The 13,302-nt window shown below is 43.3% G+C and overlaps 1 protein-coding gene across 6 annotated transcripts in view; it reads left to right on the forward strand.

Moving 5' to 3' along the window:
- The window catches only part of GPR89A (G protein-coupled receptor 89A), a 95,531-nt gene that overhangs the window by 66,405 nt on the left and 15,824 nt on the right, over positions 1-13,302 (forward strand). For 5 of the 6 annotated variants that reach the window (XM_077155905.1, XM_077155907.1, XM_077155906.1 and 2 more), the window contains 5 exons: positions 2,932-3,041; positions 4,912-5,000; positions 5,931-6,023; positions 8,937-9,032; positions 10,222-10,311. In XM_077155905.1, the coding sequence (XP_077012020.1) occupies positions 2,932-3,041; positions 4,912-5,000; positions 5,931-6,023; positions 8,937-9,032; positions 10,222-10,311 (478 nt within the window). The remainder of the gene's footprint in view (positions 1-2,931; positions 3,042-4,911; positions 5,001-5,930; positions 6,024-8,936; positions 9,033-10,221; positions 10,312-13,302) is intronic. The other variant, XM_077155909.1, reaches the window with a different exon arrangement.

A 13,302-nucleotide genomic window follows, 5' to 3' on the forward strand; every position in this document is an offset into this window, starting at 1 on the left:
CAGAAATAGAGGATAGGTAAGTTGTTACCAAGGGTTAGGAGAAAGTTGGGTGGGGTGGTAGGAGGGAAGTGGGCTACACTTGTAGTGATGGAAACGTCGTGTTTCCTGCCTGTCACTGTCAGTATCCTGGTTATGATATTGTGTCATAGTTTTGCAAAATGTTGCCATTGGGAAAAGCTAGAGAAAAGGGTGCACAGGGTCTGTATTTTTTCTTAAAATTGCCATGAGTGTACAATTACCTAAAACTAAAAAGTTTGATTAAAAAGAGAAGTAATAGCTCACTTTCCATCAGAAACAATGGAGACTATAAAATAGCAGAATGACATATTTAAACCATAGTAGACATTTTTCACCTCCTTCCCTTGCAAAACTACGACCAAACCTCAGCCAAGTGCAAGAAGCATTTTACCAGATTCTGCATTTTTCAGTGTCATTTGGCTGTTAAGAATCGATAGGTTCTCATCGTTCCCTTATTATGAAGAGGCCATGGTGGTCATCGTGAGTGTGGCGGTGAAGGTGAATTTGAAGATGACGGTGTCTTTCATATCGTTTTATTTTTTATTCCCTTTCACCACATCTCAGAGAGTTTGGTATTGTTACTCTCTTTCCTCAGACATGTGAATGTTTATTTTTCATCTGCAGCTTATTCAGTAGGAGCAATGTTAGTTTGGCATTAAGTGAACGTGCATTGCTAGAACAAGGCCATGCCTGTCTGTGTGCAGCCACCTGCCACTTCCAGTAGTGGCTGGACCTTCCTGCTGTTGTGGGACCAAGGCACAGGGTCCGTCACCCTCACGAGTTCAGGCACAGGGTCCGTCACCCTCACGAGTTCAGCCACAGTCAGGCACAGGGTCAGTCACCCTCACGAGTTCAGCCACAGTCAGGCACAGGGTTCATCACCTTCACGAGTTCAGCCACAGTCAGGCACAGGGTCCGTCACCCTCACGAGTTCAGACACAGGGTCAGTCACCTTCACGAGTTCAGCCACAGTCAGGCACAGGGTCCGTCACCCTCACGAGTTCAGGCACAGGGTCCGTCACCCTCACGAGTTCAGCCACAGTCAGGCACAGGGTCAGTCACCTTCATGAGTTCAGCCACAGTCAGGCACAGGGTCAGTCACCTTCAGAGTTCAGCCACAGTCAGGCACAGGGTCAGTCACCCTCACGAGTTCAGCCACAGTCAGGCACAGGGTCAGTCACCCTCACGAGTTCAGCCACAGTCAGGCACAGGGTCCGTCACCCTCACGAGTTCAGGCACAGGGTCCGTCACCCTCACGAGTTCAGCCACAGTCAGGCACAGGGTCCGTCACCCTCACAAGTTCAGGCACAGGGCCAGTCACCCTCACGAGTTCAGCCACAGTCAGGCACAGGGTCAGTCACCTTCACGAGTTCAGCCACAGTCAGGCATCGGTGTTTCTCATATTGTAGACCTGGAAACTAGAAGCAACAGAAACAGGCTTCTGTGCTTCCCCTTTCCACCTGCCTGTCCTGTAATCCAGCATCGTAAGCTTGTGTGCACTGTTGAGTAAGTGAATAGAAACTCTTCCTTCTTCATATGCATGTTCCAGCTTTCCTAACTACGTGAACATAGGAAACTAAGGGTTACTGGGTCTTGCCAAGTCAAAATCTCCCCTAAATCTGAGTCTTCTCTTGGCTGATTATTACATTTTCCCAAAATGCTGAGTTACAGTGAATATTTAGTTAGAGAAGAGTCAGAAAGATTTAGAAGTAGGGCTGTGTTCCATTCACTCAGTATCCAGGCAGAGAGCATTTTGAGGAGGAGACAGTTAAGTCAACATGCCTGATGCACTTAGCATTCTTGTTAATATCATTTAGCCAGTGATTCAAGTTATTTAGCCTGCAAAAATACCATTTGGGATTTGGGGACTATTGGTATCATTTATATTGGTTCCAGCCATAAATACCAATTCTTTCTCTTCACCACCTCTATCTCTTGTCACCCAAAAACATCCACCGTGAATTAACTGTACAGATTGCAAAAGGGAGTAGAAAAGATAGTTGCACATTAAATTTTTCTTTAGCCCTAGTATCCTATTTTTATGAGATTTATCTTGCTTTATTTTAGGCCTGTAGGCCTTTTAATGACCCACTCTATTCTTCAAGTCATTGTTTATGCACAGATTATTTTTATGTACAGATTATTTTTCCACACAAAAACTCTTGGTTCTGTGTGTGTTTGTTTGTTTGGGGAGGGGAAGGCGGTGCACATGGTCCGGGAATCCAGTCCAGGTCTCCTGCATGAAAGGCGGGCATTCCAACCACTGAACCAAAACCCTGTTTTGATACCTGTGTTACGGCTAGAACATCTCAGCAGCAGTCACTGTGGCAGTGGTCTCCACCGTTGAAAGACTGGGGACACACAGCGGGTTCTTCCTGCCTTCTTCAGCAGTGGTAGAGGTCAGGGCGGGGTGAGGGGCTGGACTTAGAGGGAGACGAGTGTTTCAGAAGAGAATTGGTTTAAGTGATTTTGGTTTTATTTGCTTTCAAAAAGGAAGGAAAACCTTACTGACTTCCTACACCTCTTCTAGGTGTTTTAGCTGTTAACTTTATTTTGTCCTCAAATAGTGATTATATTAATTGTTAGTATATACATATCACTGTGTACTTGACAGTATCAGTTCTTACACATGTATATCTTTGATCTTCCCAAACATCCAGCGATTGAGGCGGTCTCACAGCTTCTCAGTGGCGGGGCCAGTCTTCAAATGTACTGCCTTCTCCAGAGCCTGCGGTCCTTGACTCGGCTGCACTGCTCCTGGGAGCATAGAGCTTCCCCCGGTGGCCAGCAGTGGGCAGCTCAGGAAATGCAAGGGGCAGTTATGAGTCTGGACAAGAGGCTGGAAAATGGATGGGAGTGGACTGCGAGGATCCACGCTTCCCTGCTGAGGTTTTCTATTTTGTTTCATTTCAGGATGGCAATGGCACGGAGAAATATGTTCCAGAAGGGGGAGGTGCATAACAAACCGTCAGGATTCTGGGGAATGATAAAGAGTGTGACTGCCTCAGCACCAGGAAGTGAGAGTATCCTTTATCCCTCTGCTTGATCCTTTTTCTCAACTCTGGGCCACAGGTAGAAGCTCAGTGTAATGTTGGGATAGTTCCCTGTGAGGCGCCTGACTACACCAGAAGCCAGGCTGGCTGGGCCGGCCTTAGGGAATGTACTGTGTGCAGTCATCTTTCCAACACCCATAGAAGATCATAAAATCATTGTTTTTGAACTGGAGGGATCCTAAAAAATCAGTCTTTCCATTTTACAGGTGAGAAAATAGACCCAGAGAGCTTAAGTCACACAGTGGTTTGTGGCAAAGCTGGGACCAGACTGTGGTCCCCTCTTCATGGTTCTTTCCACTACACTGTTGTATCTCCCGACTTGAAAAACACCACAAAATATAGCCCTAAAATGGACAGTTTGTATATAGGATAGTAAGGACCCATTTCTAAAGCAACCAGTATTCCTAAGTGCATTTTAAGCAACTCTACGTCTCCAGCAACTTTTTAGTGTAAGGGATTAGGGAGATTGAGTCAACGGGTCATTCTTGGCCCTGTGGATTGCAGTGTTAAACTAGTTCCCACATTGGGTAACCAGATCTCTGTGTGGATTCTAGACTGTTAGGATAGCATGCCCCTGTTTCCTTTCCAGGCCTCGGGGGGGCCGGTGCTAGCTCCCTTTTGCTTCATTGAAGAAAAAGTTTGTTTTCTTGCTGTAAATTATGACATATCCTTCTGGTGTCAAATGCACATAAGAAGACCACTGAGCAAAGATAGAGTGACTATGACAGAGAAGGAAGAAGGACTAATTTAGATTTTATTAATCAAGAAATATTTATTTCATGCCTCCTATTTGCAAGCAGAGTGCTCAGGGGTAAAATGATGACCAGAGGATGGCCTCCCTCTTCAAAGGGCTTCCATCTCATCACGGAAGAGACAGACTAACTGGGTAAACTGGGTTACAGCTGGTGGCTTGGGAGTATGCAGTCACTGCTGGGGAAGGGACAGGATGAAGGGCACGCTCTCATCTGAGTAATAGTGGGAAGAACCACAGAGAGAAGGAAGGCTTTAGAGTAAAGTCAATACTTCTGTTTTTTGAGAAGCTATCTTTACTGTTTTTATTATTTAAAAAGCCATGACAGCCAAGAGCTTAGGTTTAAACTATTTTAGTGAAGCTAAGTCAAATCACCGTAAGTATCAGGATTATTTAACTTTTGCACCTCTGTTTCCTAAATAGAGAAGATAACATTACCTTACCAAGTTCTTAGAAAGTAGCATAGGGTAACGGACAGAGCAGGACCTGGGGTAAGGTAAATCTAACTTTGCATCCGTATCTATTCACTGTGTGACTTTGAGCAAGTTATTTAACTCTCTGGACTCCACTTTCCTTATCTGCAAAGTGTATAGTAATCTATTCATGGAATTGCTAGGGCAGTTAAAGACAGTGATGTCTGTAAAGAATTAAAGAAGGTGTAAAGCCCAGTCCATATTGAGTCTCAGTGACTATTAGTCACTTTCCTAAATTGTATTTACTCAGATAATATAGAAGAAAACCAGACGCTATTAATATGTATAACCATATCAGACTTTGAAGACCACATCTGACTTAATCTACCTGGATAAAAAAAAACAAACAGAACCATCTGTCTGAGCCCCTTGAGCTGGTGAGAAATTGAGTGGTAGTTGTTTGGTGGCAGTATTTTTTGTTGAGAAACTTTTTTCTGCATACCTGTTTTGGGAGGTTAGGCAGATTGCCATGAAGTCCCACTGACCTCTGTGTAAAGGAAACAGAAAAGACAGGCAGGCCTGCCTCCACTATGGGAGAAACCAAAAGCAAATTCTTTCTCCATTGCTGTGTCTTGAAACTGATGTGATTTAAGCCTTGATGCCCATTCTGTGCCAGATCTTACTCTTATTCAACAGGAAGTGGATGCTTTGGAAGAGCTAAGCAGACAGCTTTTTCTGGAAACAGCTGATCTCTATGCTACCAAGGTACAGAGCCGAGAACCTGAAGTATGGTTTCACCAGCATAGCTGAGAGTGTGCGAGACTGCAAATGGCTTCTTAGTGTCCTCTTTGGCCAAGCTGGGCAAGAGATACCTCGTAACTGCACTATAAGCCATGACGCATGAGGAGTGCAGGGTCTGCACTGATTCTACCACTAGCAAATCCCTTAATGGAACATTCTCAGTAATAGGAATTGGGTGGGATTGTCAAAAGAGGCTTTCCAAAATTTAGGAAGGTGGCACACACCCCTTCCTACTGACCTGGGATAAAGAGTCCTCTTTAACCCATAACAAATTACTAATAAAAGAGCAATAGACACCTATCTGCCATGGTCTAGCCCTGTTTTAAAGGATCCAGATCAAGAAACAAAGGTTGCAAACTGTTTAATCCTTTTTGAGGATACCTTCACACAGGTGGCAGCACAGGTCAGAGGTCAAGAACATAGGTCTTGGAGTCGTGGACCCAAGCGTGCGTTCCCCTCCTCACCAGCTGTGTGACCTGGAGCAAGTGATTTAACCTTCTCTAAGCCTCAGTTTTCTTATCTGTAAAATTAAGAAAAGAGAACATATCTCATAAAGGTCATTACGTGGATTTAAGTAGGTAATGCACAGAAGGTCTTTATTTCAGTCTGTGGCTCAAAGTAAGCATTCAGTAAGCATTGCAAATACTACTACTTTTATTTGTCATGGGCAGGCACTGGGAATCGAACTCGGGTCTCTAGCATGGCAGGCGAGAACTCTGCAACTGAGCCACCCTCACACCACCCTACTACTACTTTTATTTTATATCATTATTACCATGTGTGATTTTCTGTCGCATATTACTAGCCTCAGTGATGATTTATAGAGGCAGGAATACTTTCATGGAATATAAATTTACACTTTGCTGAGATGAACCATGTTTTGTTTTTCCTTAGGAGAGAATAGAATACTCCAAAACTTTCAAGGGGAAATATTTTAATTTTCTGGGTTACTTTTTCTCCATTTACTGTGTTTGGAAAATTTTCATGGTAAGTGTATTCTTTTTAACGATGAATATTTAGGTGGTTTTACCTGGTGGTGGCGGAGAAAGAATAGTGAGTCTGATTGATTCATTAAACTAAATTCGATTCATAACTCTGAGTCTCATTCTTTCTTTCTCCCCTTTTTAGATAACCTAGAAAAAAGGAGGTTGCATTTTTCTTGTCAGAAACCATGAAATCTGTAAAATAAATATAAATGTTTCTTATTTTATACTCTGGTTCCATATTACCTGTGAGTACGTGACTAACCTCATGTCCTATCTGCAGCTCAGAACAGAAACCACTTGTCTCTTAATAACCTGTATACCTAGAAAATTAAGTCCAAAGTAAATTCTAATATATTTTCATAGAAAATTTCATGTACTGTGCTTATAGCTGGTACTCTTGTGGATCTCAGTGTTATTGTTTATGTGCATTTTAAGCACATTATTCATCTTAACTTCTGATCTGATCTGCAGGTATCAGTGGATTTCAGTGTGATTATAGAAAACGCTTATTTATATTTTGGTTTGGTGGCTTTCCCACTGGAGCTCTTTGCATAGAGAGGGGATTTGTCAGCTTGTTGGTATAACCATGGTTGGTGACATGGAGATACAGGCTGCTTGAATAGAGTACGTTGCCTATGATCCTACTCAAGTTTGATCTTGAATGTACCATTTCCATCTAACAGTGGTTTGTGGTTTGCCACTGGGCCTGTCCGGTTTTATGAATTGGTGCCTCCACATATCCCAGCTTATAGCACATAGTTCTGGATACATGATCACTTGGTGCCTCATGGTCAATGTTCCATCCATACGATGACCCAGTGCCATGTCAGGAACTATGTCTCTTTGTTCATGATGGCATGCGATTGTCTAGGCACATGTGGGCGCACATTGTGATACCGCCATCACATTCTCTGTGACTTCCATAAACTGTACTGTCTCATTGCCCACCAATAACACTAGTTCCTAAAGATCTAGTGTATCATATAGACGAGGAAACGGGGTTATTTAGATTGTACCCTGGACCTACTGCAGAGCGCTTTTCTGCTGTGGGCCCCACTTAAGAGTTATCAGCTTTCCACATTGACCAGTATATGGGTTGGAGCATTAATGCCAAGCGTGAGATGTGTTACCTCTAGAACTTAAAGGTGCTTCAGGTACAAAGGTTCCTTCTTTGTAGTGGGGAGGTAAAATTCATCAATCATTTACTTTGGCAGGGATATTCTGACCTAACCTGGCCACTGTACCTCTGTAGTCTTTACTGTAGTGGCAGATCCCTAAATCTTTTTGATTTTATCCCCATTCTCTGAAACGTGTGTTTTAGAAAGGGCTCCAATACACTAGCTACCACTTGCTAGAATTGCCCGATCAGCATGACGCCATCCATGTAATGAATGGATCAGTAGGATATTCTGCAGACGGTCCAGACAGTCCGTATCTCCCTGGACTAGATACTTCAGAGTACTGTCGTGTTGGCATATTATTACAAAGATGGGAGATTTTATGTGAAATGTCCATCAGAAGATCTTCTAAAAGCTCAAATTTCTAATAAAAGTTAAAATTAAGAAAATATTAATATGAGGGTCTTTGATTCTAACGATATTAAAAAATACTCTTAACCTAAAAAAATTTAATTGACCATATATGTGTGGGTCTGTTGAACTCAAAGTCTTTTCTGTTGATATATTTGCCTGTATTTATGCCAACACCATACTGTCTTGATCTCTGTAGCTTTTCATTAAGCCTTAAAATCAGGTACTTGTAAGTTCTCCAACTTTGTTCTTCTTTTTCAAAATTGTTTTCGCCATTGTATGTCCTTTGCATTCTGTATGAATTTCATCAGCTTTGTCAATTCCTGCCAAAAAAAAAAAGCCTGCTGGGATTTGGGATTTTTATTTGGATTCCATTAAATCTATAGATAATTTGAAGTAAAGAGACCTTTTAGCAATATTAAGTCTTCCAGTCCATAAATTAGTTCATATTTAGTCTCTAATCCTTGTTTTATAGTTTTTTAGTATACATATCTTTCATATCTGTTGTAAGATTTATTCCTAATATTTCATGCTAATAGCACCTAATGTTTTATGCTATTGTAGATGGGATTGTTTTTATAATTTCAATTTATGATTATTTATGATTCTTGTATATTGCTCTTATATCCTGTAACCTTGCTAAACTCAATCGGTTCTAGAAGTTTTTTAATAGATTTCACAGGATTTTCTACAGATAATTTAATCTCTGCAAATAAAGACAGTTTTGCTTCTTCCTTTCTGTTCTAAATGCCATTAAATTTTTTTCTTTTTCCTTTGTTCTTTCTGCCTTCTTTCTTCTTTCTTCCTCCTCCTACTTTCTCTTCCTTCTGTATAGTCTATGGCTGGTTTTGCACAGCTAGTTTGCCAACCTGTAGGTTTAAGTCTACCATTTTGCTGTTTTTTTTTTGTCCTATCTGTTCATTTTTTTCTCCTTTTTCTGTCTTTTGGATGAATTGCATATTTTTCATGATTCTATTTGATCTCCTTTTTTAGCTTGTTATCTGTTACTCTTTTTTTTTGTTATCTTAGTGATTGTTCTTAGAGCATTCAGAAAATAACCACAGGGAATTATCCTAGAATTCCTTACTCTTACTCTGATTTCATCTACCAGAATGTTCCCTTTCTAGCTCTTGATAAATTGAAATGTGCATGGCATAACCTCATTCCCGTTGAGTGACTGTAGAACAGAAAGATGGGGTGGTGGGAACTTCTGTTTGCCTGTGTATGAATAGCTAAGATGGATTTTCCACATGTGATTTGGATTGAGGGAATTGCATTTTAGGAACATCCTCTTATAAGATATGTTGTATGATTATTTATTTTGTTCACGTTCTGAAACTGTGGGCCGTGAAGATGTTCTGATGTAAAGGTCTTTGACTCTGCAGGCAACCATCAATATCGTTTTTGATCGTGTTGGGAAAACTGATCCTGTCACAAGAGGCATTGAGATCACTGTGAATTACCTGGGAATCCAATTTGATGTAAGAGTTATGTTAATTTCCTGGTTTGTTGTGCTTCTTTCTGTTTTATCTGCTATGAATCACAGTTGTTAAGGTTCTAATTTCTATAATTTTTGCTTTTATTCCCCTCTGTTTTGATGTGTTGATATATGGATACTTCCTCCCACGATACCTGATGAGACCTTCACACACAATTAACCTTTGATTCCTCTGGTAGAAAGTTATCTGCTAAATACTTGTACATGTTATAAGTAAGATAATTTCACTGTAAAAAAATATTTTTATGAATTAAGTAGGCTAAAGGTAGTAACTGTCACCTCTGCATAAAAATTTTTTAATTCTTTGTCACAAAATATGATCTTCTTTCTGCATTTATAATACCAATATAACTGAACATATCCTTATCCCAATTTTAGTTCAATGTCTTTTTTCATTGAACAGTATCTTTTCTGGCTATGTATGTGGCCAGTAATTGTGGTCGATTAGCACTTGCTCATTAGACCAGTGTCGTGTTCTTAGTTCCTTTCTGGGTCATGTGGCAGTGCCGTGAGCCTGTTCACACACTGCCCTGAGCCATTGCGCTCAGCAAGACCTGCTCCTGACCCCAAGGATGACCGGGTAGGACAGTAACGACCAGAGAAATGTAGACCTGGTCCGTGAGAAATAGATCAGAGTAGACACTTTCTGCACTTTCTGATGGTAGATCAATAGTGTATTCCTTTTTGTGTATGAAGCGCAGTATCTCTCCTTCAAGTCATATGTGAGTTATACTGTTAAATAACTCACTATTGTTGCATCTGTTTTCCTCTTTTAAATTTTTTACTGGGTTGAATATATTAGAAATGTTCTTCCTTATCAGTGCTAAAGCTGTTTAGTTGCTGTATATGTGTATATATAGTCCATCCATTAATCATCTGTATATTCCATACTTCATAATTCTGAGTGGTGGATGCATTTTTGGATGTTACCCTTCAGACACTTTTCAACCTGGACTGCGCACAGGGTCCTAGAGCTGTCTCACTGTGAGCTAGTGCAGCAGGGAAAGAGTGTCCACCTGTAGTTCAAATGAAGTTCAGGTATTTCCTAGAACTTAGCTGAGAACTTCTACAGATTCATTTATTATAAGAAGAAAAATCCCTTAAAGTTTCGGGTAATCAGGAATATCATTCAGATATTTTTTTAAAGAGTTATTTTTCTTCTTTTGGTGCAGGTGAAGTTCTGGTCCCAACACATTTCCTTCATTCTGGTTGGAATAATCATCGTCACATCCATCAGAGGATTGCTGATCACACTTACCAAGGTACACTGTATCAGTATATCAAAGAGTGGTGCTTGTCCGTGTCTCCTCGCTCAACGTCGGGCCCCCGGCCGGCGGAGGGTACGACAAGAAAAGGGGGAGAGATAAAGAGACGCAGACAAACCGGTCCTGGCGGTAGAAAACGAGTCCAGAATACGCAGCAGTTGTAAGCACAAATCTTTACTGGGTCTAAGCTTGCATTATCTATAACTTTCCCCGACCGGGTAAATACATCCCGCGGGGGAGTGACCTCTGTGCGGCCGTCAGGCACGGCTCCTTGTGGGTCGTCTCCCCCGCCTCGTCCGGGTAATACCTTATATACATAATTCAAGCCCAATAGGTTGTTGCCGCGTCTAAGAGGGTGATTGGTAGATCGGGTTGGTGGGCGTGTATGTCATACGCGGAAGCAGGATGTGGGCGCCATCTTGGCTCACTCGATGGGCGGGGGGAGCTCTAGAGCAGGCTGCAGCGCGTCCACTAGGCCTGACCCGGGTGGCGGCTCTCCACATCTCCCCCTTTTTTACTTATTTTGACCCGGTGTCTCCATTGATGAGTGAGCTCCCGTGGGTCGGAACGGCCCACTACATGTTTTGGTGCTTTGGGGAGTCTGGACTAGGCTTGCTAGGCACCAACCAGAATGCCTCCTCATATAGAGACCGGAGGGCCCGTGAACCGGAAACCACGTGACCCTCCCTGCAGTGCTTCGCCTCGCAACCGGGTTATGAGGGGGGCAGGAGAGCGGCAACCAGAGTCGAGAGTGTCGTAGGTGTCTCTGTGCAATGGCTTAAGTCTAGTCTGGCCAGGACCGCGACTTTGCCTAGAGACCCTCTTTCGACCAAAATTATGACTTCTGGTGCCGCCACTTATACCTGGGATACAGCCATGGGCTTTGCGGCAGACCTTACTTTCGAGCGTCCCGCCTTGAGTGGCCGTGACGGGCCACGCAGTGGGGGGGGGGACAGGGCTACGGTGCGGGTGTCTCCAGGGGCATCAGGGGCAAGTGACATAGCCAACATAGTGGTGACGCGTAGCGCGATTGGCAAACGAGAGGATCAACGTGTCGTCAGTAAGGGGGAAAGACTCATTAAAGGACATACATGAAATGTTGTTAGTTAAAGGCAGATAATGGAGGCTTAAGGAGGGAGCACGAGTGAAGAGTTGAGGAGAGGCGGGAGACCCAGCGGAAAATGGACTGAGAAGGCAAAGGTAAGTTAGAAGGAAGCTCGTAGTGGGAAAAGTGGGGTTAAAGCTAGTTTCTCTTCTACTCAGTCGGAGGGTCACTTGCACTGTTGTTGTCATCTTTTCGGTCGTCGCCATCATCAGTAGGGCTGGAGACCGGGCCTGATGGTTCAGGTCGAAAACTTGCTGACTTGTCGGGCAGCAGTTTCTCGGCGCCCCCGGGCGGTGTCACGGTTCTCACCAGTCTCTCCGGAATCCACACCGGCTGGCGTCCTGGTTCCTGGGGAAAGACACAAACAGAGCCTCTGGCCCAGCTGAGCACCGGGTCAGGGCCTTGCCACAGTCCTGACAGGACATCTTTCCATCGGACCAAACCTCTATGTGATGGGTTTGGAGTGGTATGCTGGAGGGCAGGTGTCATTCCTTGTGAGTTTTCATTTAAGAAATTATATGTAAACAAGGCTACTGACAGTTGGGCTTTTGGGGATAGGCCGTGGCCTATTCCTTCCTTTTGTTTTTTAAGCAATTCTTTGAGAGATCTGTGTGCTCTCTCTATGATACCTTGCCCTTGGGGATTGTAAGGGATACCATGCTTTAACTGCACTTCCATAGTTTCACAAAATTTTTGAAAGGTTTTACTGGTATAAGCAGGTCCGTTATCTGTTTTCAATATTTTTGGCTTGCCCCATGCCGCCCAGGCGGCAAGGCAGTGAGCAATAACTTGATGGACCTTTTCTCCTGTTTCAGCGGAGGCAAACATAACTTGAGAGCATGTGTCTATTGACACATGTAGATATTTGGCCTTACCATACTCTGAATGGTGAGTGACATCCATTTGCCAGATGTCTCCCGGAATGAGGCCTCTAGGGTTGACTCTGATTGAAGGAAGCACTCTTGACTCTGTGCAATTTTGGCAGGCTCTGACTATATCTCTAGCAGCTGCGCGCGGTATGTTGAATCGCTTGGCTAGAGTGCCTGCATTGATGTGAAACTTAGCGTGAAACTCTTGAGCTTGCTGATGGGGTGTCAGCGCTGGGAAAATGTGTGGCTGTCGCGTGGCCATATCTACTATGTTATTTCCCTGTGCCATAGGGCCTGGCAAGCCTGTATGAGCTCTAATGTGGGTTATGTAAAAGGGACACTGTCGGGCATGTATAGTTTCCTGAAGCTCGATAAAGAACGGTCTTACTGGGGAGGAATATTTTATCATGCCTACCGTTTCTAAGACCGCCACAGAATTCACGACATAATTGGAGTCGGATATAATATTCAGGGGGTCGTCAAACTCTTTTAGGATTGCGATGACGACTTGTAATTCAACCCATTGAGTCCTCTGTGGCTGAAAGAGTACTGTTTTTGGGGTACGCCCTTCTACCCAGTATGCTCCTGCACCAGTGCTTGAACCATCCGTATACACGGTGATTGCGCCTACCAGGGGCTTGGGCGAGGTTACTTTGGGAAAAATTACCGGGTGCCGGGTGATAAATTGTAAGAGGGGATCTTTTGGGAACTGGTTGTTAATATTTCCTTGGAAGGTACATCGAAGAATGGCCCATTGATCTATGCACCCAGTAAGCACCTCAAGTTGTTGGGCGGTGTAAGGTACCCTGAGATCTTTAGGTTGTTGGCCAAAATGCTGCACAGCCCTTTTGATTGCTTCCAATGCTAAATCTGCGAGTGCCGTAGGGTAATGCTCTAAACTTTTCTTTGGGGAGATTCCAGGATGGATCCAAAGTAATGGCCCTTGTTGCCATAACACTGCTGTGGGCTGTAGTATGGTTGGCAGCAGACAAGCTTCAAGAGGTTTTTGGGGGT

The sequence above is a fragment of the Tamandua tetradactyla genome, chromosome 4 (genome assembly GCF_023851605.1).
Source record: "Tamandua tetradactyla isolate mTamTet1 chromosome 4, mTamTet1.pri, whole genome shotgun sequence".
Taxonomy (NCBI): Eukaryota; Metazoa; Chordata; class Mammalia; order Pilosa; family Myrmecophagidae; genus Tamandua; species Tamandua tetradactyla.